This window comes from Cyprinodon variegatus, unplaced genomic scaffold (genome assembly GCF_000732505.1).
Source record: "Cyprinodon variegatus isolate N-32 unplaced genomic scaffold, C_variegatus-1.0 Scaffold131, whole genome shotgun sequence".
Lineage (NCBI taxonomy): Eukaryota > Metazoa > Chordata > Actinopteri > Cyprinodontiformes > Cyprinodontidae > Cyprinodon > Cyprinodon variegatus.
Window position 1 is genome coordinate 380,836 of NW_015150584.1, and position 22,575 is coordinate 403,410.

General features: G+C 35.8%; 1 protein-coding gene across 12 annotated transcripts in view; it reads right to left on the reverse strand.

Annotated features, from left to right (window-relative positions):
* camk2d (calcium/calmodulin-dependent protein kinase II delta) overlaps positions 1-22,575 on the reverse strand; it is a 61,728-nt gene that overhangs the window by 34,625 nt on the left and 4,528 nt on the right. For all 12 annotated transcript variants that reach the window (XM_015376218.1, XM_015376215.1, XM_015376217.1 and 9 more), the window contains exon 2: positions 20,567-20,661. In XM_015376218.1, coding sequence (XP_015231704.1) covers positions 20,567-20,661 — 95 coding nt within the window. The remainder of the gene's footprint in view (positions 1-20,566; positions 20,662-22,575) is intronic.

The following is a 22,575-nucleotide window of genomic DNA, read 5'->3' on the forward strand; positions in this document are numbered from 1 at the left end:
TGCAGAGTTGTCTTATAAGTTTCTGCTGAACTTTGTTTCTAGGGATGCAAAGTTTTCTCGTTTTGGTGAACTTAAGCAACACATGATGGTGTTTTTTTTTTTTTTTTTGTTCTTTTTACTCCTGTAGCCGATTTAAGATTTCAGGGGTTAACATGGGTAGATATTTGAGTTACTGTTGATTTTCCATAATCGGAAACCTCTGAACAATTCCCTTAACAACAAACATTTTGGTCCTCATTGGCACTGATAACCATGCCATGTTCAAAGCAAAGATGCCCCAATACAGTTTTTCCCGATCTAGCTTGTTTCCGATTCGATACCGATACCTGGAGTGGGCGTATCAGCCAATATCCGATATCGGTCCAAATCAACTTATGAATGTTTGAACCATATATTTTGCCATTGAGTCAAGCTTTAACCTTAAAATAAACATGAGAGAAAAGGTATAAAAATACAGATATAAATACACTTTAGATTATTTATCAGCAAATGAGCCGTAAAAAGAAGGAAATAACAGTTCCATGTAAGGCACACTGGATTGGACCTCTGATATCTAATCGCCAATACCGGGTCAAGCTAATTAGTCAATATCGAAGAGGATATCCGGTCCAAGTATTGGATCGATGCATCTCAAGATCAAAATCCTTCATTTCTCCTCTCCTGTTTTCTTTTATCATGAACAATTTAAACTTAAGCTAGAAGCCAAAACCCCAAATAGATGTGAAAAAGCTGAAAGTTGCATTTTAAGCGATGACATTTTACTGCAAATTCATTAATAAATCATTTCAATGTCTACACTGGGGCTGTGGAGTAAAACTATATGTAGAAGGGCAATCAAACTTAAGATGAAAAACTAGATAAATATTAAACAGCAATTGCATTGTAATCATTAAAAAATGTTTTCACTATCAGTGAATTGTTTATTCCTTACAAGATTCTATCCACCCTTTTTGTACTTTATACAAGCCCACTAACCACTTTCACTCAATTATGGCAATTTTGATTTTTAAGTATCAACCCTCTTTCTCACTAAATTAATACATGGCTAGTAAGTGAGTACTATTTTCATAAACAGACATGTTGTGTTACAATATGTATCAAATACCAAAAAAAAAACAATCCTTATAGAAAAGACAAGAAAATTTTGGAAGGAGAAAAAACAAAACAAAACTTCACTAAAAGGTGAAGTAATGACAACAAAACAGGCCTAAATCAGAGGCAACTGGACTAGTTTTTCATAAAATGTTACAAAATCTATTTAGGGCTCTTTGTCAGTTCTGTCAGCACGTGTCAAATGTAAATAGGTCATTCCAAAAAAAGAAAATTAAAAACAATCCCTCTGAAGACGTTTCGCTTCCCATCCATGAAGTTTTTTCAATTCAAATGTCAGGAATAGCGTTGAGTTTGAGGTTTTATACAGAAGAATACATCTTCATACACCTATACAGCTTTACCAGCAATATAAATAGGTGTTTTACCAGTCATTCTCCTGGAGGTTTGGAGTCAGTTTTTTTTTTTTTTTGTATGTTTTTTTTTGTTACTGTTTGAATCATGATGAGACTGGTTATGAAGCCTCTTCGCAGGGAGATCCAGTTCTAGATACTTGGAAGCTGAAACTGCAATCCTCCCCCTCTGTTCAGTGATGGCTTTTCTCTTTCAACAAAGAGGTGACTTTATTGCTGCCTTGATGCAGCACAGCCCAAAAAAAGATATGGCAACCCACGCAGGTGATTACAGCTCTCTGCAGGGTGATCACACTGATTTTTTTTTTTTACTTTATGAACAAGAAGCAGAACACAAATATGTCAGTCCACTAACTGGACTCCAAGTCAGAAAGTTGTTGTCATACTAAGTAACATACGAATGTTTTGTGAAAAAAAACTGTTTTAAATTCCCCCAGGACACAAAAAACAGGAGAATCTGTAGACGAAAACATCAGGAGCTTCTATATTTTCCACACACATTCAAAGCTAAGGAGGCTTCTTTTTTTCCCCTCGTCAGTTCTAGAAAATCTAGAAATTAAAAAAGGAAATAATGTTGTGTCTTTACCTTCCTTATACGTTCACAAATGAATAACGGTGTTGTGACAAAACAAAAGATTAAGAAATATTTGTATTTCCGTCATCTTAAACATGTAAACCAAAGAAAAAAAAAACATTTACCGGTACTAAACCGTTTACCAGAAACGTCTTCAGAAAGAAATGGCTGCATGAGATGAGCTAAAAAAAAAATCTCATCACTAATTTCTCTTTTTGAAGTTGGTTTCTTTAAATCAATGTTATGGTCAGTATGTCACTGAGGCTAAGCTTTTGAATTCTTAACTGCATCGGAGGACTTCATTTATAAATCCAGATTAGCTGATCCTGAATGCCAAAGCTAACAACCATCCATCCTTGGCCCCTCTTGGTTGTTACCAAGAGGGGCCAAAGCAAAACATTTTTATGTGAACCCTAGGGCTGGGTTAAAAAATATATTTAATCGATTTTGGATCGATTCCTTTACGTTTTTGCTAAATCGATGTCTATGGAATGAGATAGATTAGTTTTATGAGCAGCAAAGATGCACTCAAGATTACTTCAAGCCAGACAGCTGCAAATAGACATTAACAAATGGTTGCTGAGCAGCAAACACCCTGCAGTTGTTACAGACAACGCTACAAATGTGGTTTATGCAGTGAAGATAATGCAGCTCATGCAGTTCACACGTCTGCTGTGTCCCCACTGTGTCACGCCCGCTTGCTCAAGTGAGGCTTCACTTTTTCACTTTTCACAAATAAGTTTGCACTTTTGAGACAGTTTTGTTCACATCTCAAGTTTAAACAGTTTGATTTACAAGTTTGCACTTGGTGTTTAATGTGACAGGAAAAAATAAAAAAATACATGAGCATTTTGAAACACAGTTGAACCACTTTCATAATTTTAAAAACAGATTGAATCTATATTAATCGATTTGTATGAATCAAAGTTGAATCGATTCAGGACTTTGGCGAAAATACCCAGCCCTAGTGAACCCATTATCCCAAACCTAACATTCATCCCATTATAAAATGAGATGTAACACACGAAATGTCTAATAGAACAAAATTTATTGGATTTTCATACCATTTTGCTTTTTTAAACAGTAACTTATTCTGACAAGGAAGACCTTTTTATGTACTCCTATGATGCTTGCATAGATGGGGAGGTTGTTTGCATTTACAATTAATGTAAAAAAAAATAAAAATTAAAAAAAAAGGCAAGCTAATGCTGGCTTGTTATAATTGATCCTCATACAAAATAATCCAAAGATTTAACCATTGAGGTGTTAGAAGGCACATAACAATTATAACCATTTCATATAGCCATTACCAATGAAAAAGCAAAAAGTTTTTCTACCCTGTCAGTTGGTACTAGTACTAGAGGGGCATTGGTCTCATCTCTTTTTGCAGAAGCTGTTTCCATTTGCATTTTGGACAAACTAAATTAGACTTTATATCGAAGAAACTCATCAAACATTATCTACAGCTAAGATATTAACCACCACAAGTCTTTTAAAAAGACCTAATTTCAAAAATCCTAAATTATCCTAATAATGGCTTTGGAAAATTATCTTGTAAATAAGAGGCACAATATGTCTATTCTGTAAAGACCTCTATTCACTCCAGCTCATTGAGCATAATAAAGCTACTTTATGACGTAGCCGATGTGTCATGCTGTCTGTGAGGACATGTCCATTTGAATATTATTATTATTTCACTGTAATGCCAGCTGTGGAGACAACAGCAGAGAGCAGAGGCACATGCAGAGCCTGAAACAAGGGTAGCTCAGCCGACATTGCTTTATTAATAGGACCCTCAGAGCAAGGTCACCAATCTCTCCCACAGTCTGACAATGTCACCGAAGAGCACTTATTGAGTGTCTCTTTCATTCTAACTGTCTCAGCTGTGTTTTTACCTGCAAACTTTCTAAGATCGGTTTAATAGGTCTTAGCTGAGGTTTTCAAGCAACAGTTATTTTCTTTGCAACACAAAGAGGTGTCCTTTCTATTCTCTTTATTTGCTGCTACTGCAAAAAAAAAAGGAAAACAAATTTTTATCAAATGTTATTCATTGTCTGAGAAAACTTGCGGCAAATCACTTGTGGGTTCATTTGCTTTTCTGAAATGAAAAGCATGCACACAGGCGCAGCCATGTTGTTCAGTTTGTGCTTTCCTTCTCAACAAATTGCATGCTGCAAATGTCTGTCACAGGAAACCTACACTTCTCCTCCTCCTCAAGTGTTTTCCAGCCTTTACTTTCACTGTGCTCTCCCCTTTTTTCTGTATTTCTCTCTCCCTCCTCCACAGGTAATACACCTCCTTGCTAGCTGGACATCTGTTGTCTAGCAACTCCTCCACCAATCAGAGTGCCAGGCCTCCCGTTCTCCTCTGCAGTGGAACCAGCCGTGCATGCAAATGGCAGACATCCTGAGAGTTTCCATGGAACTATCAAACTCTGAAGAAAAGTAGGTCTGTAGGCATAAACACCATTCAAGTTTTTAATACTCAAGGTTGTCAGCTTTTAAGGTGGGATAAATAACTCAAAAATTCAAAAATATAGCTGATAATGTTTCCAATGGTCCATAAGCGTTTAAATGTGAGAAAGAAAGTTTGTTTCTCGATCTGGTCTGATGTTAAAACCATTCACCAATCTAATTTGATTTTGACTTCTTTGAGGAGGTCCTTATTAAATAACATCAAAGAAACAGTTGGTAACTCGGATTAGAGCGCATGAGTAGATTTTTTGTTGTACAACTGTATGCAAGTAAATCCCTTTCAGTGCAAACATTGCTGCAGCAAGCAAGTCTGAAATCTGCTTGACACTCCAAAAAAATTAACAATGAAGTGTAAGTCTGTGACAAAAATGCAAAAACGCGACCCTTGTAGCTGCCTAGGCTTTGAGAGGTACTTTGCTTACGTTGGTTAAATTAACAGCTACTTTACTACAGTCTCTCTTCTTCTACTGGATCTCTATTTGCAGTGCCTTGCAAAACTATTCAACCATTCCTCGCTTACTATGTCAAAAGGTAAGCATTTCAAAAGGTGCTGTATATGCACATATGTAGACCTACTCTAGTCTGCTGCTAATTAACTTTGGGACCCAACTTCTCAAGGCTGTAATTGGTACATAAAAGCTTTTCACTTCAGTGTCAAACCAAAATATCTTCTATTATTTACAATAAGAATTGCTATGACACATTACTGTAATAAAGGAAATATTTCTGCAAAGAATTTTGAGTCACTCTAATGGTAACTGAAAGCTGTTGTTATTGAGAATTCTGTTTTCTTAAAGCCAGGAAATGAATCACCTCATTATCAAAGATTTGAAATTTGCTAAATCACAGGTAATTTCTCATTTCCAAACCACAAACATCTGGTGACTCTTTCATATATCTTCTGTTTAGAGTCATGAAATAGGTTAGTTTCTTTCAACTTATTTTGCACACTTAGAAATAATATTGAAAGTTTAGAGGCTACAAGGCATATGACTGCCGAAAGACAAAAAAATACTTTTAGAAGGAAGCAAAGTTTCTGGCTTTTACTTACAAAATATTGAAAAACTTGAAACACAAGACTCATTTCTTGGAATTTGCAGCTTTTAGCTTTGTTTATTCTAGAAGAAGTACAGAGGCATTTATACATTTTTTTCTAAGCAGTCATCCCAGTCCTATATTCTAAATGTCAGAAATTATTTGTAAAGGTATCTCCTTCTACATTAATGGGACTAAATATTAAAATGAGAGAAAGACACCTTAAGTAAGTGGAAACAACATTGATTTATTTCATTCCTATTTGTCTTTAGAGCTGCATTTATAAGCAATTCTGCTTTGGACACAAGTAAGTCATGGGGTTTAAGGCTGGCCATACCAGGGATAGCTGTGTGGAGTTTGAGTGATGTACTAAAACTGTGGAAAAAATGTTTAATATGGATTGTAAATATTTTACATATAAGTGCATGTGTGTATGATTGTGTGCCATATGTGCTTGTCCTGCAACAGACTGCAAACGTGCCTGGAATCTACCTAGCCACAGCACTAATGGCCACCCAACAACCTTATGGGGTTTTAGAATATCATCAGGATAGACACATATTACTTTGATTTAATCACTGATCAAAACTTTAATTAACATTACATTTATATCAGAATCGAACAAAAACCCAACCAGTGCTAAATTCCATAATAATGCAAACAAAAAAACAGTGTGAGACACAGAATACGCAACTCTGAATTAAATCTTAAAGGTTTTCATTTACTCTCTCCATAGTGTTGTAATTTCAGTTTTTCCAAACTGACCCCTAAAAATCATTGCATCATGTCCATCATGAGAAAATCTGAAAATTTCCAGACCACTAAGCAAGCAACCATTTCCTCATTTAGTGTGGCTCACGTGTGCAAACACATCACAGCAGTGTACTGCTTTTAAGAGTATAATTTCACATCTTGTATGCCCAATAATTCTATATTTCAGAACAGAAAGTAGTAACTCAATTTTAGACATTGAAGGATAATTAAAAAAAAGGAAATACTATTTCTTAAAAAAAAAAAAAAACAACCAAAAAAAAAAAAGACTGTATTAATGACTCAAAGCTTAGAAAAACAATCTGAATATGTATACTAGCAGCACACTATTTAGATGAGCAAGGTATAGTTTTGATCAGAGGACGCTAACCTGAGTTAATTTATTAAAGAAAAAGCAACTATAAAAAATAACCTTGGAAATATAAAAGAATAAATATCCCCCTTGTTAACAATCACCTAGATCAAAGACCACCAAAAAAAAATTATAATCAGAACAAAGTTTGTGAGACTGAAAGGTCAAATTTATCATTCACCATTTCATTTGACTCTGTACACCTCTGACTTTAAGGAAAAGACAGAGCCCTGACATCTATAGAATTACTCAGATTACTTCACATTCCTAAAGAGACAGACAAAAAAATAAGAACAAGGAGCTGGTGAACCATTTGCTGGATTATATTAAAGCAATCATCTGATCCTAAATGTGAATAAAACAAGGGAGAGGAATGCAATAAGGTAGATGATAAAAGATTTAAAATAAACGACAAGTTAAACTCCATTACCATAGAAACACCTCATTGTTCACCTGACTGTCAGAAACAAGGGAAAGAGCAGACTCAACTTCTTAAGGAGACTAAAAGGGTCTTTAATCTTTGTAGCAAGATGCTGTATATCCTCTATAAGTCTGCTGTGGAGATTGTGATCTCTTCTGACATCATTTATGAAGGGAATAGATGCAATAGGTGCAGGAGTTTGCCCTGAAATTGAAGGGTTGACGGTTCAAGCCCCAGCTCAGACTTTCAGTGTTTTGTGTCCTTGGGCAAGACACTTCACCTGCATTGCCTACTGATGGTGGTCAGAGGGCCCTGTGGTTCCAGTGTACGGCAGCCTCGCTTCTGTCAGTGACCCCAGGACAGCTGTGGCTACAATGTAGTTTGCCACCATCAGTGTGCAAGTGTGTGTGTGAATGGGTGAATGTAGTTTAAAGCTCTTTGTTCACGTCTCAGGACTTGAAAAAGTGCTATATAATTGCAGGCCATTTACCGTGATTTATTGAGGTAGCAGCATAAGAGCAAATGACTAATAAGCAAGTTAATTAAAAAAAAAGGCTGGCCCTGTTCTACCAACTCCTATAGAAAGAAGGATTCTTCTTAAAATGAAAAACCAATGTACAACCATGTCCATCCTCTTGTAAAGACTGTTGAACAACAACAGAGCCTCTTCTCTCAAAGGCTTCTCTATGTTGAGTGCAAGACAGACCTCTTTCCAACCAACAGCTTTTAATATCTACAACAACAATAACAAAAAACAGAGAGTTGAAACAATATTTAATTCCACTTTTCAATCAATAAAGTATCTTTGATATGAATTAAAGAAAAAGTCCAGTCATATTCAGAATTCAATCTTCTGAAGGTACTTTAAATATGAAATTATTACATACTGTTCAATAAATAATACATGTTTTATTTAAGAGTAAATTTCATTTGAATGTGCATTACTGGAGAAATCCTCCCTCTTCAAGTTGGCAATCCAACAACGAACCCGTCCATTGTGGATCATGAATTGGAAAGGTGAAAAAACTTTTTTATTATTTTTTTACTTTTACCCAATGTATTACAACATCCAACTGCCATGCACATGTGTCACTAACTATAGCTCTCGTACAGTGACGTCACTGCCGAAAGATGTCATTAGTGAGGTGCTACAATATTTGGGCAACAATGGCCGCTGCCAGGCTGTGATTGCGATGAAAATTGTTTTTATTTTTTTAACTGATTAACGCTACATTCATAAAATCATAGCGAACATATTAGTTTTAGGTATAGATAATGATCCAATGATTACTCCTCGCTGACCGGAATTCTCCTTTAAACCACAAATCTAAAAATTAAGTACTCAAAAAGATTGCAAAATTCTAAACACCTATCCTAATCTAAAGAACTAAGAAATAATGAAACAGTCATTGAGCCTTGACAGGGCTCGACAGGACTCGGTTGACTAAAGTTACTTCATGAGCAGTTCAACAACTCATCCAGAAGTTATATAAGAACAGAACAGGATCTTAAAAAACTTCAGGCCTCACCTGCCATGATTGAATGACAAAAAAAAAAAAAAATTTGCAAAAATAATGAGTTCAAATTACAAAGCTCAAAGTTTAAAGCTACGTCCAGGGGGAAAAAAAGCAAGAAAAGTTTTAGAACTGCCAAAAAAATCTTGATGATCTTGATGATCTCCATTTTAGGAATTTTAGGGGGAGAATTTAATTAATTAAAATAATGATTGATTGAAATGAACAAAAATGTAATTAGCTGTATTCATTTTTTAACACATTAAATTCATCCATCTTCTCCCACTTGTTCCAGAGTCATTGTTGAGCCTGTGCATATCTCGGGCAGTCTATGGGCCAGAGGCAGGATACAACCTGGAGAGGTCGCCTCGCAGGGCAACACGGAGACACACGAAGAGGTACAACCGTGAACACACATGCACACGCCTAAGGACAACTTAGAGATTCATTTAACCTAACAGGTTGGTTAGTTGGACTATAGGGGGAAGCCAGAGTACCAAGAGAGAACCCACACATGCACAGGGAGAACATACAAACTCCATGCAGAATCAAACACAGAACTTCCTTGCTGCAAGGAAACGGAACTACCCACTGCTCCATCACCAACATTGAATTTATATTTGAATTGAAATGAATACATTAAATTCCCAAATGACATGGGGTGATTTAAAATATAAAGCTGATTTAAAAAAAAAATCTCCTAATTGGAAATGAAATGTTGCACTAACTCATAAGATGACATTTTATGCTGTTGCATTAGCCCAACACACTGCTTATCTTGAAAACCATTCCATGTGGCTGAATTAAACTAATTTTGCAAAGAACAAGGGGCTTAACATCTTTTATAGTAATGTTGATGACTCATTGCCTGAAGTTTGCTGGCAGTGGTTTAGAAGGTGATAACATATCTTGATCTTAAAAGTAAGTTAAAAGTTAGAAGATTCAGAGAATAATTTCCACATAGGTCTGTAAACAAAATATTATATGTATTTGTGCTGATTTACTCTGTAAATGATGAATAGGCTGTCTAGTTTATTTCAGCATACTAAAAATTTTTGTTTAAAAATGCACATTAAATTTGTGCTCTTATTCACACACATTTGTGTTGACATGTTATTAGAACTTAAAATAGTTTTCACTTAAAAACTTAATAGCATCTTTACACCTCAACAAAATTTTGTTCAAATCTTTGAAGTTAAAAAGGCCTGCTAAGCCAATGATCACATGACAAACTTCACTGTTTGTTAACTCTCTGACAAGAAGAAAGTGCACCACCAGAAGAATGGCTGAGCCAAATTTTTTCTTAGCGTATATTTAACGAGTCATAAAGTTGTCTAATGACAAAATAGAGTACATTTATTCATCTATTTTGCCTGCAAAGATAAGAGATCCACGCTAAATGATTATATTATTACAAGGCTTGAGAGCTACCTTAACCCGACTCATCTGCCCCTCTATTAGGTACACATGTCTAATGGCTTATAGCAAATTAGCCTATGAAATAACAGCATCACAATGTAGGAGAGAGGAATGAAGGGTCTCTGAATGTTATACGGTTCTCCGTAAGCCATAATTTGGTCCGTAAATTCTAGTGAAGTTTAGGGGGTTTCGGACAATAGTCAAAGAATATACAAATCCAGAACAAAAACTGCTTATTACACCCATGTCTGCTGAATCCCATCTCTGAACACACACTTTACAGCAGATGGGCTAAAGCAGAAGAGGATTAGAATATTAGGAAATACTGTCAGCTAAGAACAGAAAACTACAGTTCACAGTGGCTCAACAAACAAACGATAACACAGAAAAAAACTTGTCTGGTGTAGCACTTTTAAATAGCAGATTGCCAATTAATGCATGTTGTGTGAATAAGGATTTTTTTATTTTTTTCATTTTATCATTACAGTCTGCAAGTGGAGTTATTTGGATTTTAAGTTTGAACACACTATAAATCTGCATTGGTTATTTGGATCTTTTTATTCTACTGGCACCATCAGGAGAAATCCAGTCAATCCACTGCTCTATAAGATATTGCAGCATTTTGCCTTCCAGTTCTAAAACATCATGGAAAATAAAAAGAATATTTGATTTGGTACGATCAAGTGATCCTGTTTCAAATCCACTTAAGAGCACATTAAAGTTGCCTTTGACTCTTTTAAACAGGCTTCCCTCTGCCATAAACTAAAAATATGATCAGAGATAGATTTTGCACTTATGAATTTCAATAAAAAAGGATAACAATGTTTTCAGTCGTTTCTTAAGAATCACATCTAATTTGCTTCCTTCTTCATGCTTTTTGCAGACAAAGAGAAAGTTTTTGTAGTCACTTCCAGTTTAATTCATCTGCCACATTTGCCTTGGTTCCTCATCTGTGCACAACAGATGGAAAGTGAAGCACTTAGCCCAGGGATGACCCCTTCGCTTTGGGTGCATTTGTAAACAACTAACCTAGCCACGAGCTAGTTCCACCACTTCTAGGTGCAGCCCTTAACATTGTAACAAGTATGGAAACTTGGCAGGGACAGGCTAATGTGCCAAACACATCAGTGTACTGTTGTTGACCATTGGCAGAACTTTATAACCAAAGCCTACCTATTTTTACAAGGCTATTTGCAGTGTGATGAAGGAGCGTGCCTCAATGCTCAAATCTTTTTAAAATGATTTTTTGAAAATTATCTCATAGGAACATTCCCACTACACTTTGGAAGCATGCTCAAGGCACAATGGCTAAAGTCGTTAGCTAATCTTCAATCATTTATATGTATAGCTGCACACAGAGTAACAGATCATTTTGCAAGAACACATCTGTTACCACGTGATAGTGAAAATGGAATAAAAATATATATTTATCTGATTTGCAAACCAGTTCCTTTTGAAAGCAAATACTGCCACAAAATTATTCAACAAAACAATTATACTGAATTTCTTGATCCTGATGTCTGAAGTCATAAAGACGATCAATTCCAGGGCAACACTACCAGGACTAAAAATCACCCTGTCACTTCTGAAGAATCTGTCAGATTGTCAAGCAAAAGCCCTGACACTTATGTTAATGAAGAACACAAAAAAGCTTCAAACTGTAATTAAATTGATGGATTTGGGAAAGCTTTCTCCATCCCTACGTGGGAGAAGCCAAGCTTAACCCTAACACTTCCATAAAGCAACAAAAAATTAAACCATAATTCTAATGGTTCCTGTTTAAAATCTATGTCTTAAAAACCTACACAACAGTAAACTCCCAGCAACTGTCATTGCACTTCTTATGATAAATAAATTAAATAATCCTTCAAATGAGAGTCCAACGTTGCAAAAAGAAAAATGTCTGGGTTGACCACAGTAGAAATAATCTTTTTTTAACAAAGCATTAAAATATAGTTCCACAAATTCAAACCCAACTTAATACAGCAGGTTATAAGAAATAATACCCTCTAAATTAATTAAGAATTGTAATTAAAAAGATTGAATGAGGCAAGTGTAATATGCTCAGTGAGCAACAGCGGAACAATCTTTCTCCATACCATTTCATTTTTCAGCTTACAGAACACGGTGGCCTAATAAAACCATTCAAAAAGCAGAGACACTATCACCATCGGCCGGTTACCAACAGAAGAAGAGTTATGAAACCAATAACTTCCAAGCTTCACCCCTCAAAGGAATAACAAAGGTAGCTGGTGTCAAAGATAAAAGTGCTTCAGGAGTCAGCCAGTGAGTAGATCACACTAACGTTCAGGCTAATGTCATCATGTTCAATTTTAATGGAGATGCACACGATCTTCTGAATATCTGCAAGAGATTGAGTGCAAGGAACTAAAAAGTTAGTTGAGACGTATTCTTGCATCAGAAAGATGTTATATTATCATCTAAAATGAACCTAAATATTTTATGTAGACTGCAGAAACTAATGGACCAAGAACCAGACCCTGTGGTACTCTTCACGGCACGTCCAGCTGCTAACAATCCTTGCCGTCTAATCTGACACAAAAAGTCCTGCAGTTGAAATGCAGGGAATTTGGCAAGCTCTTTAAAATGATCTCTAAATACTACACTGTATATCAACCTCTCTCGATTGTTTCAGTAATTAAGGAATAAGTACAAAAAAGTTCACTCAATCTTCCAACAGTAATTTTTTAACATTGTAAAAAAAGACTCGAAAAAATACAGATTTATCATATCGCATGAAATTTATAATTCATTGAAAACGTAATAGATGATGCAGATAGGGGAAACAGCACTGGCATATGAGGTAGCACTAGAAATAATTGACTATTTTCCAATTTCAGAGGTGCAAAATCTATAAATACTATTTTGGTTATCATTAAAGCAAATAATTCAGGGGAATAAAATCTGCTTACAGCTTTATGGCAGCTGTAATTCAAAGTATCTTGGATGCTTTCCATAATTTTCTCATATAAAGATTCTAAAAGAAAATGGAAATTGAGCAAAATCAGTATCACCAGCAAAAGCTTTAAAACAAAAGACGTGAAATGTGCCTCAATATGTTGATATATCAGGATATGCCAATATGATGGCAATAAAGATAGCTTACCTTATACACTGGCATATGTAAAGTTTCTTGCTATTTATGTCAGGAAAGCACCTGCAGGGCTACTTTGTTTCAGACTTGAACAAGTGTTTCATCTGCTCTGGGTGCTCTAAGGAAAATGGATGTCTTCAATTCATAGGAGGGCTCTCTGGGAATATGTAGGTTACACCGTGTTACGCTGTATGTAGGTTATACCTTGATTGGGAAAGAACACTGTGTTCTCTCCTTTTCTATAGATGGCACTGTTGCAATTGTAGCTGACTCTGCAATGGAAAAAATAGAAGAAAAGTACAGTCAGAGAAAAACTGTGAGAAAACTTTTAAGGTGTCAGCCGTTTAAATTTTTTCTTTGCTATCGTTTTTCAATTCCGCTTCATCCTCTTGTTTATATTGGTCGTTTTTACCATTGGCATTGTAGCTGCTTGTTGCATTTTCTGTTAACTGTATGATCTTGCTAAATTGTCTCTCTGTAATGTGTCTTAAGATCATATTTGCCTTGAAATGGTGCTATATAAATAAACTGAATTGAATTAATTTTTTTGATTAAGCTATAAAAACATATCAGCAAAATAAAGGACTAATAGTTCTGTGTTGCTGTTTTACTGACTGCACATAGCACAGCACTTAAAGAACAAATTAATTGCTAAGGGGCCAGACAAGGAGAAAAACTAGAGGGAGGACAAACAGCATGCAAAAAGACATAGGGATCACAGGGTGTATAATTAAGAATGCTGTTCTTGTAGACTATTAGGCTTATTTGTCATGCTGCAGGTTCTTTCCTTACAGCACAAGTCACCAAAGAGCTATTTTGAATGTAACAGCTGCAATTTTCATTTCTAGATTACAGTTATATGACAGTTATTTTACTAAGAGGAAATTATCCTCTAAAGACAGCTTATTTCTTCAGCTGAAAGTGTTCCTTTATATCTAGCAGGATGGGCCCTCAGGATGGGTTTTCATTTGTTTGTTCTCATCTGTTCAGGACGCTTTCCATTAAACTTTATAAATACTCAAAATAAGAACTCAAAATGTCCCAATGGAAGGTTAAACAAGGACAGAATCTTTCAGCTCAACAAGCGTGTTGAAAGTATGATCTTAGAGAGGCTTTTCATACAAGCACAGGACTACTTGTGTGAGATAAAATTAATTTAAAGTTAGTATTTTAAAGCTTAATAATCACCGAAACAAGGGAATGTGATAGTATAGCCAAAGAACAGAGTCAGGTAGGACCGGTCAGGCCTCTATATGGAGACATCTTTCTAGAAACGTTGCCTCTACTTAGTGGTAGTTCTTGTATAAGCAGCAATCTGGACAAACCCTTCCTTCCGCATCACTCCAGGCACATCAAATAGTCTCCCTGTTCTTAGCAGTAGAGATTGGCAAATCCCCATTGAGTGCACATGTATGAAAGCACTACAGTAGGTCAACACATGACTAATCTGGTGCTTATGAGCATAAAGTACTAAAGCACCAAACCCAAACCCCCCAAACCTATTTGCAGCACTGCAAATCAGCTGGCTGAAAGTGTATTTGTGTTTTTTTTTTCCTCAAGCATATATAAACTAAACATTTTTGCTAACAAAACTGAGTTTTAAAGCAACTGTTAAAAAGGAGCTTTAAAAAAAGCAGATTATTGTATACATTTTTCATGCTAATATGATAGTACAGTAAAACAAGATTTTGTTTTAAGGATATGTAGTAAAAATGACATACTAGCCCATGCCTAGTTTTGATATTTTCACATTTATGTCAGCATAAGCTTGCATTAACCAACGTTTAACCCACAAATACCCAAATCCAAAATTTAAACCAATCCAGCTCATATCAGGTGCATTTTTTATCTTTGCATGAAACAACATGCTTTGACATCAACGCGCTATTAATGTAATAAATTGCAAACACATTGCGCACAAAATACAGTATACTGACAGAGATATGTTGTGCATTTGAACACATATACGGATTCCGCAGTGGAAGCCTTTTAAATTAAAGGCTTTAACTGAAACCAGAAACCTTAGCTCTGCTCAAAAGGTGTAATATTTTTTCACAGCCGTGTGCATGCACATGTGTGTCAGATAGAGACAGACAGCATGAGAGCACGACCAGCATTTATTTTTAGCCTTCAAGTACCCAGTGAGTCATGTGATTCCCCTTCCCTCCCGTTGCTCAAATCTCCATATCCTTCCCTCCCCAACATACAAATCGTCATGCCTCCGCAATCCCTCTTTTTACCTCACAACAAAGCAAGGTGAATCAGAGAAACAGTGACAGTGGAGAAACATAGGAGTTAAAAAAAAACATAAAAAAGGGGTATTCATGGATAAATAATTGTGCCTAGTGATAAGAAAAAGACTCAAAATGTGTTACATATGGAAGAATTATCCTGCCATAATGCAAGAGCACATAGTTACAGTTCAAAGCCTGTTTTGACCAAAGGTTAGCTGAAAATTATCATCATTAAAAAGGAGAAATTCATGATAAATTCTCACAATCCTCAAATACTGAAATGCTGCATCCAAAAACACAAGCCTGTCCCCATTTAGTGGATTGTACAGTGCAATATCTGAGGAAAAAAATAAATGAACAAGCTTTGTTTTTTCACATTTATGACAGTTAAAAACGAGAGGGATTACAGGCATACATGAGCAACAGCACGGCAGCGCACACCCACACATCCACAGCGCACCACCAGCAAATTTAAAGTGACAAGAGATAGGAAGCAGAGACAAAGTGACAGGACATTGACACGTGCATAAAGGGGGAGCACAATCAACCACTGTGTGAATCTCAATGCATGAACCCAAAAAAGTCTGACTTATCAGTTCTCTTATTATCTTCCTTTTCTCTGCTTCCTACAAGTTTATTCCGCTTTTGCTATTTTTTCTTTCCCCCTCTTGTTCCCTGACTCATCCGCTGCTCCTAATGAAATGCTGCATAATCAAGATTGTAGATTAAAAGGGAGCAACCGGCCCCAGCAAGACCACCGCACATACATGCCCACACCACCAGAAACAGCCAATGCGCACACGCTGCTTTTATCTGCCAGCATTTCAGCCTCTAGTCCTGTCTTAAACCTTGGAAAATTACAGATACTAACACACACGCATGCAATTGCATACGACAGGGGGGGGTGGGGTTATGATCCTGCCAGAGAACCAGGAATCAGAGTTGCAGTTCTGGAGCTTATCACATAAAGCAATAAAACCTATATCTGACACGTAAGCATGCCCTGTACATAAACCTTTAATACACAAGCAAAGAGGTAACGTGTGTGTTTTTATTATGCAGTCACACATGCTGAAGCAGGGTTTTTTTCTTCACAGTATTTTTGGAAAATCTGTCCATGCAAGCGCTGAGACACTGATCCTTCTGTCGAGGTGTCCGTTACCGACTGTGCACCCAGTGAGGGTCAACACGGGTAGAAGAGAAAAATCGTGAGAATAGTCTTCATGCCATTTAAAGGACAGGACAGCAGTAAGAGGGAATACATAATGGAAATAAGAAAGAGCAATGTAACGCACAGAATGCAATACGTATATATAGAAATACTGCTACACAGGTGTAGACAAAATAAACATTAAATCTCAAGGGCTATCATTGGAATTGAAATATTTTTTTGCCAAGTTATTAGAGCTGTTTTATTGGCCAGATCTATATTGAGAGCAGTTTCAGTCAAAATTAAATAAATAAATACTGCTATCGATACATTTTCAACAAATATTCCATTAAATAAATATACCCATGAAATGAAAAAATGTATGTTACAATATCTATCTCATTTTATTAAAATTCAAGATTTTTATATCTCATCAAAGATTCATTAATTACATAATTTCTTTATGCATTTTATTATTTATTTATTTATTTGATAATGGGGCATCATTTTGTGACACTTTCATTTTGTAAAGCTAGTTTAGGTATTAGGTCATTTCATTCTTTAACTCTGTTTTTCATTTTAAGCTCCTTTTATTTCATGTTCTTATATGCAAATAAGGAGGCAGAGTTTTATTTGTTGGGCTGTGCTGGTTAGGACTGGTGGAGTACATCTGCTTTGCAGAAACTGAAGTTCTGCAATCATGATGACCAATCAAATTTAAATATTCCCTCTTGCTGAGCTCTGTTTGGTCCTGTCACTACCAGATCTGTACCGGCAGCATGCGACCATTAGCTCATTCCCCATAAATAATGTAAGGGAAAGGCAATTTTATTTGTATAGCACTATTCAGTACATGGACAATTCAAAGTGCTTTATGTAAATTGGATAATAAAGAGAAGAAAAATAAAAGCAGAATAAAAAAAGCATTTGTAAAACAAAAAAATTGGACCACAAAAAAAAACAGAATAAAAGCAAGTAAAAGAAACATGATCAAAGCGGAGAAGAAAACAAAACAGTTGGACCACAACCTTAAACTAATAATACATCTTAATTTCAACAGTCAAAGGCAGCTCTAAACAAATGTGTTTTTAACTTTGACTTAAAAGAACTCAGGGTTTCAGCACTTTTACAGTCTTCTGGAAGTTTGCTCCAGATAAGTGGATCATAGGAACTAAATGCTGCATCTCCATGTTTGGTTCTAGTTCTGGGTGTACAGAGTAGTCTGGGACTAGAAGACCTAATTGGTCCGGGAGGTTGATGCACTGACAACAAATCTGGTATGTATTGAGATGCTGATCAATTGATTGAATTATAGACTAACAGAAGGATTTTAAAGTCCATTCTCTGAGCTACAGGGAGCCAGTGAAAAAAACTTCAGAACCAGGTTCCTGTGTTCTACTTTCTTACTTCTAGTGAGAACATGGGAAGCAGAGTTTTGGATCAGCTGCAGCTGTTTGATGGACTTTTTTGGCAAACCTGTGGGTAAAACATCAAGAAAGCAGGGAGAGGAGCTTAGCTGCTGGGCAGTCTCATCTAAACTTTTACAGTTTTATTGGGCAGAATTGGGACATTTTAACAGCATATTCTTTTTTTTTTTTTTTTTTTTTACAGTGTCCTGTCTGGCAAGGGGGCAATAAGAATAATTGTCTTGATGCCAAAAGGAGCCCAACAGATTGTACTTTCACAAGAATATTTAACAGTATATTCTAACTAGAGGCAACATTGATGCTGTAGTTAGCATTGATGTGCAACATGCTTTTCTAATATCCTGTATTTTTTCAGAGAGATTCTGCAAAGTCGTTGTAGGCCTTTTTAGTGCAGAGTTCATCTGCCATTGTGATAGGAGGGTTTGTTAACCCGTCGACTGTGGCAAATAAGCAGCATTGTTGATGTATTTGTTGATAATCTCAGAGGAAGAAAGATTCTTTTGCATCTTTTAGTCTTAAATTATAGGTCACTTATAGACAAATATCTTGAACTACATACCACTGGACTAAAAAGTTGAGTATTCACATCTGAGCATGTACTAGGGCTGCGCGGTATATCAGGATATACAAATATTTAGCTTTGTAATTAGAATACACATACAGACGTGTCATGTAAACATGTCAGTTGGAACATTGTGATCAGATTCGGCATGATGTGAATCTGAAGAAAATTATAATCCAACTGAGTAGGAGTGAGTATTGGCATGCTTGTTGCGATACAACATGTCACAATACTTGGATCACGATACAATATTATCATGATATTGCAATATTTTTCCCAGCTATCAAAATCAAATGTATAGAAAAAAAGCAAGTGCTGTATATGTTCATCAGAATCCGTGCTGTTTTTTTTATTTTTATTTTTTTAAATAAATATTAGGAACTGAAAGATCGATACTATATTGGGCAGCTGAAAATCATGACATATCGCCAAATTGATTTTTCCACATCCCTACAACTGAGAAGGGTGGTTTATGCCAATTGACAATGACAATATAGACACCTTCTATATATCCTACCTCAACATGACGCATTTCTGCTTAAAGTGAATAGAAAGTTTGCCAGAATATTCCAACTGGCAAGTTTACATTTACATTCCAATTAGTTTATTCTGATTATTTGTTACTTAATTTTATTTATGTTATTACTATTTTCTGTTCATGTGTCTGAATACATATTCATGTAATCTTTTGTGCATGGAAACATAGCTTAAGTGTTTATATGTATTTATTTAGAACCTAATATTTTGAGTAGATCTACTTTCAATTTCCAACAAAGGTTTTCCCCAAGGGTTTAAAAATGTGTTTTGGGTGGTTTTTTGACAATGCTTTTAAAACACACCAATATTGGATGAGAGGGTCTTACCTGCATTTTCTGCTCAAATTCATTCAATCATCCTCAAACTGTCCTTATAAAAGTTGGAGCATGAGATTTTCCAAAATCTCTTGTTATACTGAAAAATCTTACACAAACACCAACAAGTCGACTTCAACAGTTTACTTGAAACAATACAGTCAATTAAGTGTCCCTCTTCTTGCAACTGTCCAACCCAAACTAGACCTCTGGATTACAAAACACTCCAGAGAACATGTCTCTCCATTGCCATTGGTAAGGTAATTCTTGAATGGGGTTGGTCATCCATTGAAATCAATCCCATGAACCTCAGAGTATATAAACCTGAAATCCAGGTTTAATCAGGAACAGGTTAGATTGAAGGTGACGTCCAACCATAAACCAGGACTCAAACCAAGACCAACAGTCTGGTCAAGCAGTTGTCACTGCTAGCTTCATTTTGGGTTCTAAAATACTAAGGACATTACCAGTTTAACAGTTTTAGTTGTCTGACAGTTCTAGTACCAGTTCCTGTTTTGTACAATCATATGCTTGATAAAAGTGGGTTCTGACGGAAGAAAAGAAACCTTAGAGGCGCAACACCCTACAGGTTTGTATTCACAAATAGGCTGGGTCACGGCTGTGCTTGCATGTGCACGTTGGAGAGTGTGTCTGTATAAGCTTGGGTATGAATATGGTTGTATGTGTGTGGGGGTGTGTGTGTGTTCCGAGCTGGAGGCAACCAGGCCAGCGGCTACAATTACAATGACGGATGTGAAAGAACTGGGTCGGCTTCGCAAGAGATCTGCCCCTGGGACAACAAGACCAACTAGAGCCCTGAATCAATACAGAACACATGCACGCACACACACCCACACACAAGGTTGAGTGAGTATGACTAATATTTGCATAAAAAACTGAAGGACAAATATGAATAAAACAAATGGGAATGAAAATCCCACACTAGAACTGCAATTTAGAAAATATAGGACAACATATTCATTTTGTTTTCCTGCGGCAAACCGAATGAAAAACATAACCATTCCTTCAGCCTACATGTCTGATGTATATGTGTGTCTAAATATCATTAAAATACCAAGCTGACACTCATGTGGTTGCATTCTTATTTCAAGCCCTCTACTAAGTGGCAAGCAGGACGTGTTTCTGGTATTTATGTAAAGCGCGTTCTTAGGTATGTTCTTACATGTTTGTTTGCATTTCTTACCTCTAGCAGAAAGCTTCTTGGTGTTGATGATTTTAGCGGCATACTCCTGTCCAGAGGAGATCTTCACACACCTCCTGACCACAGAGAATGCTCCCCTTTAATAGAGCACAAACAGAAAATTAACTTTCAGTGATGTGTCTTTGCAGCAAAAACATGTTAACTGTAATGTCACATAAAAACTTTAGGCCAAATGATTTTTGAGCTAAAGATTTATTTGTTAGCTTTTGGCATTAGTATGTGTAGATTTTTAAGTGCATTTCAAATACAGTGGTTTCAACTTTAATCTATCAAACAAGTAGAATGTTTTAAATCCTTTCCAAACAATCACTTAGAATCTCATCTCACTTTTTTATCCTTTGATACAACCGCTACTTTTACATGAATATAAGTCACTGGACTATATACTGTACATGTCCTGTAAAAGTGCCAGTCGAAATATTCTGATCAGATTTGGCAGGATCGGAATAAAATCAAAATCTGAATTACAGGGGTGGTTTATGCTAATTGACTATCGGCATGCGTGTGAACACCCATCGGGATCAAGCTATGCTGGATGAGACAAGCTGACAGAAGCATCCTGCATCAACATTACGTATTTTCACTTTAAGTGGCTAGACAATATCAGAATACTACAACTAGTATGCAATCATCACTCCATTTTAGTCCAATCTTACATTTTATTTAAACTACTTGTGTACATAAAAATAGTACAACCTTACTATTCTTGCAATGAGATCATGACATTTTATGCATGGAAACATAGCTTTTGTACCAACAAGTAAACTAATGGAGGCTTTACTGTACTATATGTACAGATGTATTTAAGGATGACAAAAGAATACCAACAACATGCTGCGTGAACCACTAAAAGTCTTTAGCACATCTATGTTGGACTTTCGGTCTGTCGCCCTATTCTGTCTGTTAATCACCAACTGTGGAAAATTCCACCCATCATCAAGATTTCAAGTCTAATTCCTGAAAGAAATTACACTTTTAGATTTACTGTATTAATATCAGATAACAGGACAGGGAGCATTCAAACCTAATGTTTAATTGTTTACACATATACAAGTACATGTGAGGTTACTTCTTTAAATTCTTCTCTTATAGTAACAAGGATTATATCTCATAAAGTCTTATTATAAAATTAAATAAATGCAGATCCAGAAATTGCTGTTTTTATCACAAACATACTTACCATTCAACATTTAAATATACCTCTTTTTTTCAATTAATCTGTGCATTATTTCAGACCTTTTCTTGTTTTGGTGTCAGGGTCATTAATGAGGATCAAAAAACTAGGTCAGCTATATTTGAGAAATAGAAGGAGCACAGTGCTGCATCTGGTGCAACCTTAGAGAGAGGTCCACCCGTCTCAAGTCTGCAAAGCTCTACAAGTACAGAGACAGCTTTAGTATTCAGCATCCCATGCCATGACCTGAAATAAACCCTTACATTTGACTTATTACTTTCCCAACATTTGACAAAGGTGTTATCACATTTCATGTTAGTGGGGGAAGGATATGTTACAATGAAAATCAATATTTTTTTGTGCATTGACTAGTTGCTTAGATAAAAGGGCAACATGATCAAGTTTTCTAACATGCACATACATAAGAGTATAAAGGAAATTTTATTTTACTTTATGGATATTTGTCAAAGGAAAAAAAAATCCCATAACCAGTTGTTAACCCATAAGATTTTAAGCTAATATCTCATGATATTTTTGATGGTTGTGATGTCTATATGTCTTCAGAGTCCTGTAGATCACAGATATTCTTTAGGACTAAAGTTAAAAACCAAGTACAAAAACTAACAATTTTTTATCATTTATAATAAGGTATTGTGCTTATTGGCTTGTTTTATATGAATGTATAATTCCAAAATAAATAAAAAATGTTTGTACTCATAACGATCCCAGTTTTGCAGATTATCATTGACAAAAAAAGGACCAGTCTCATATAAAAATTGCCTGGCATTTATATAAAATCTGGAAAATCGAAAAAAAA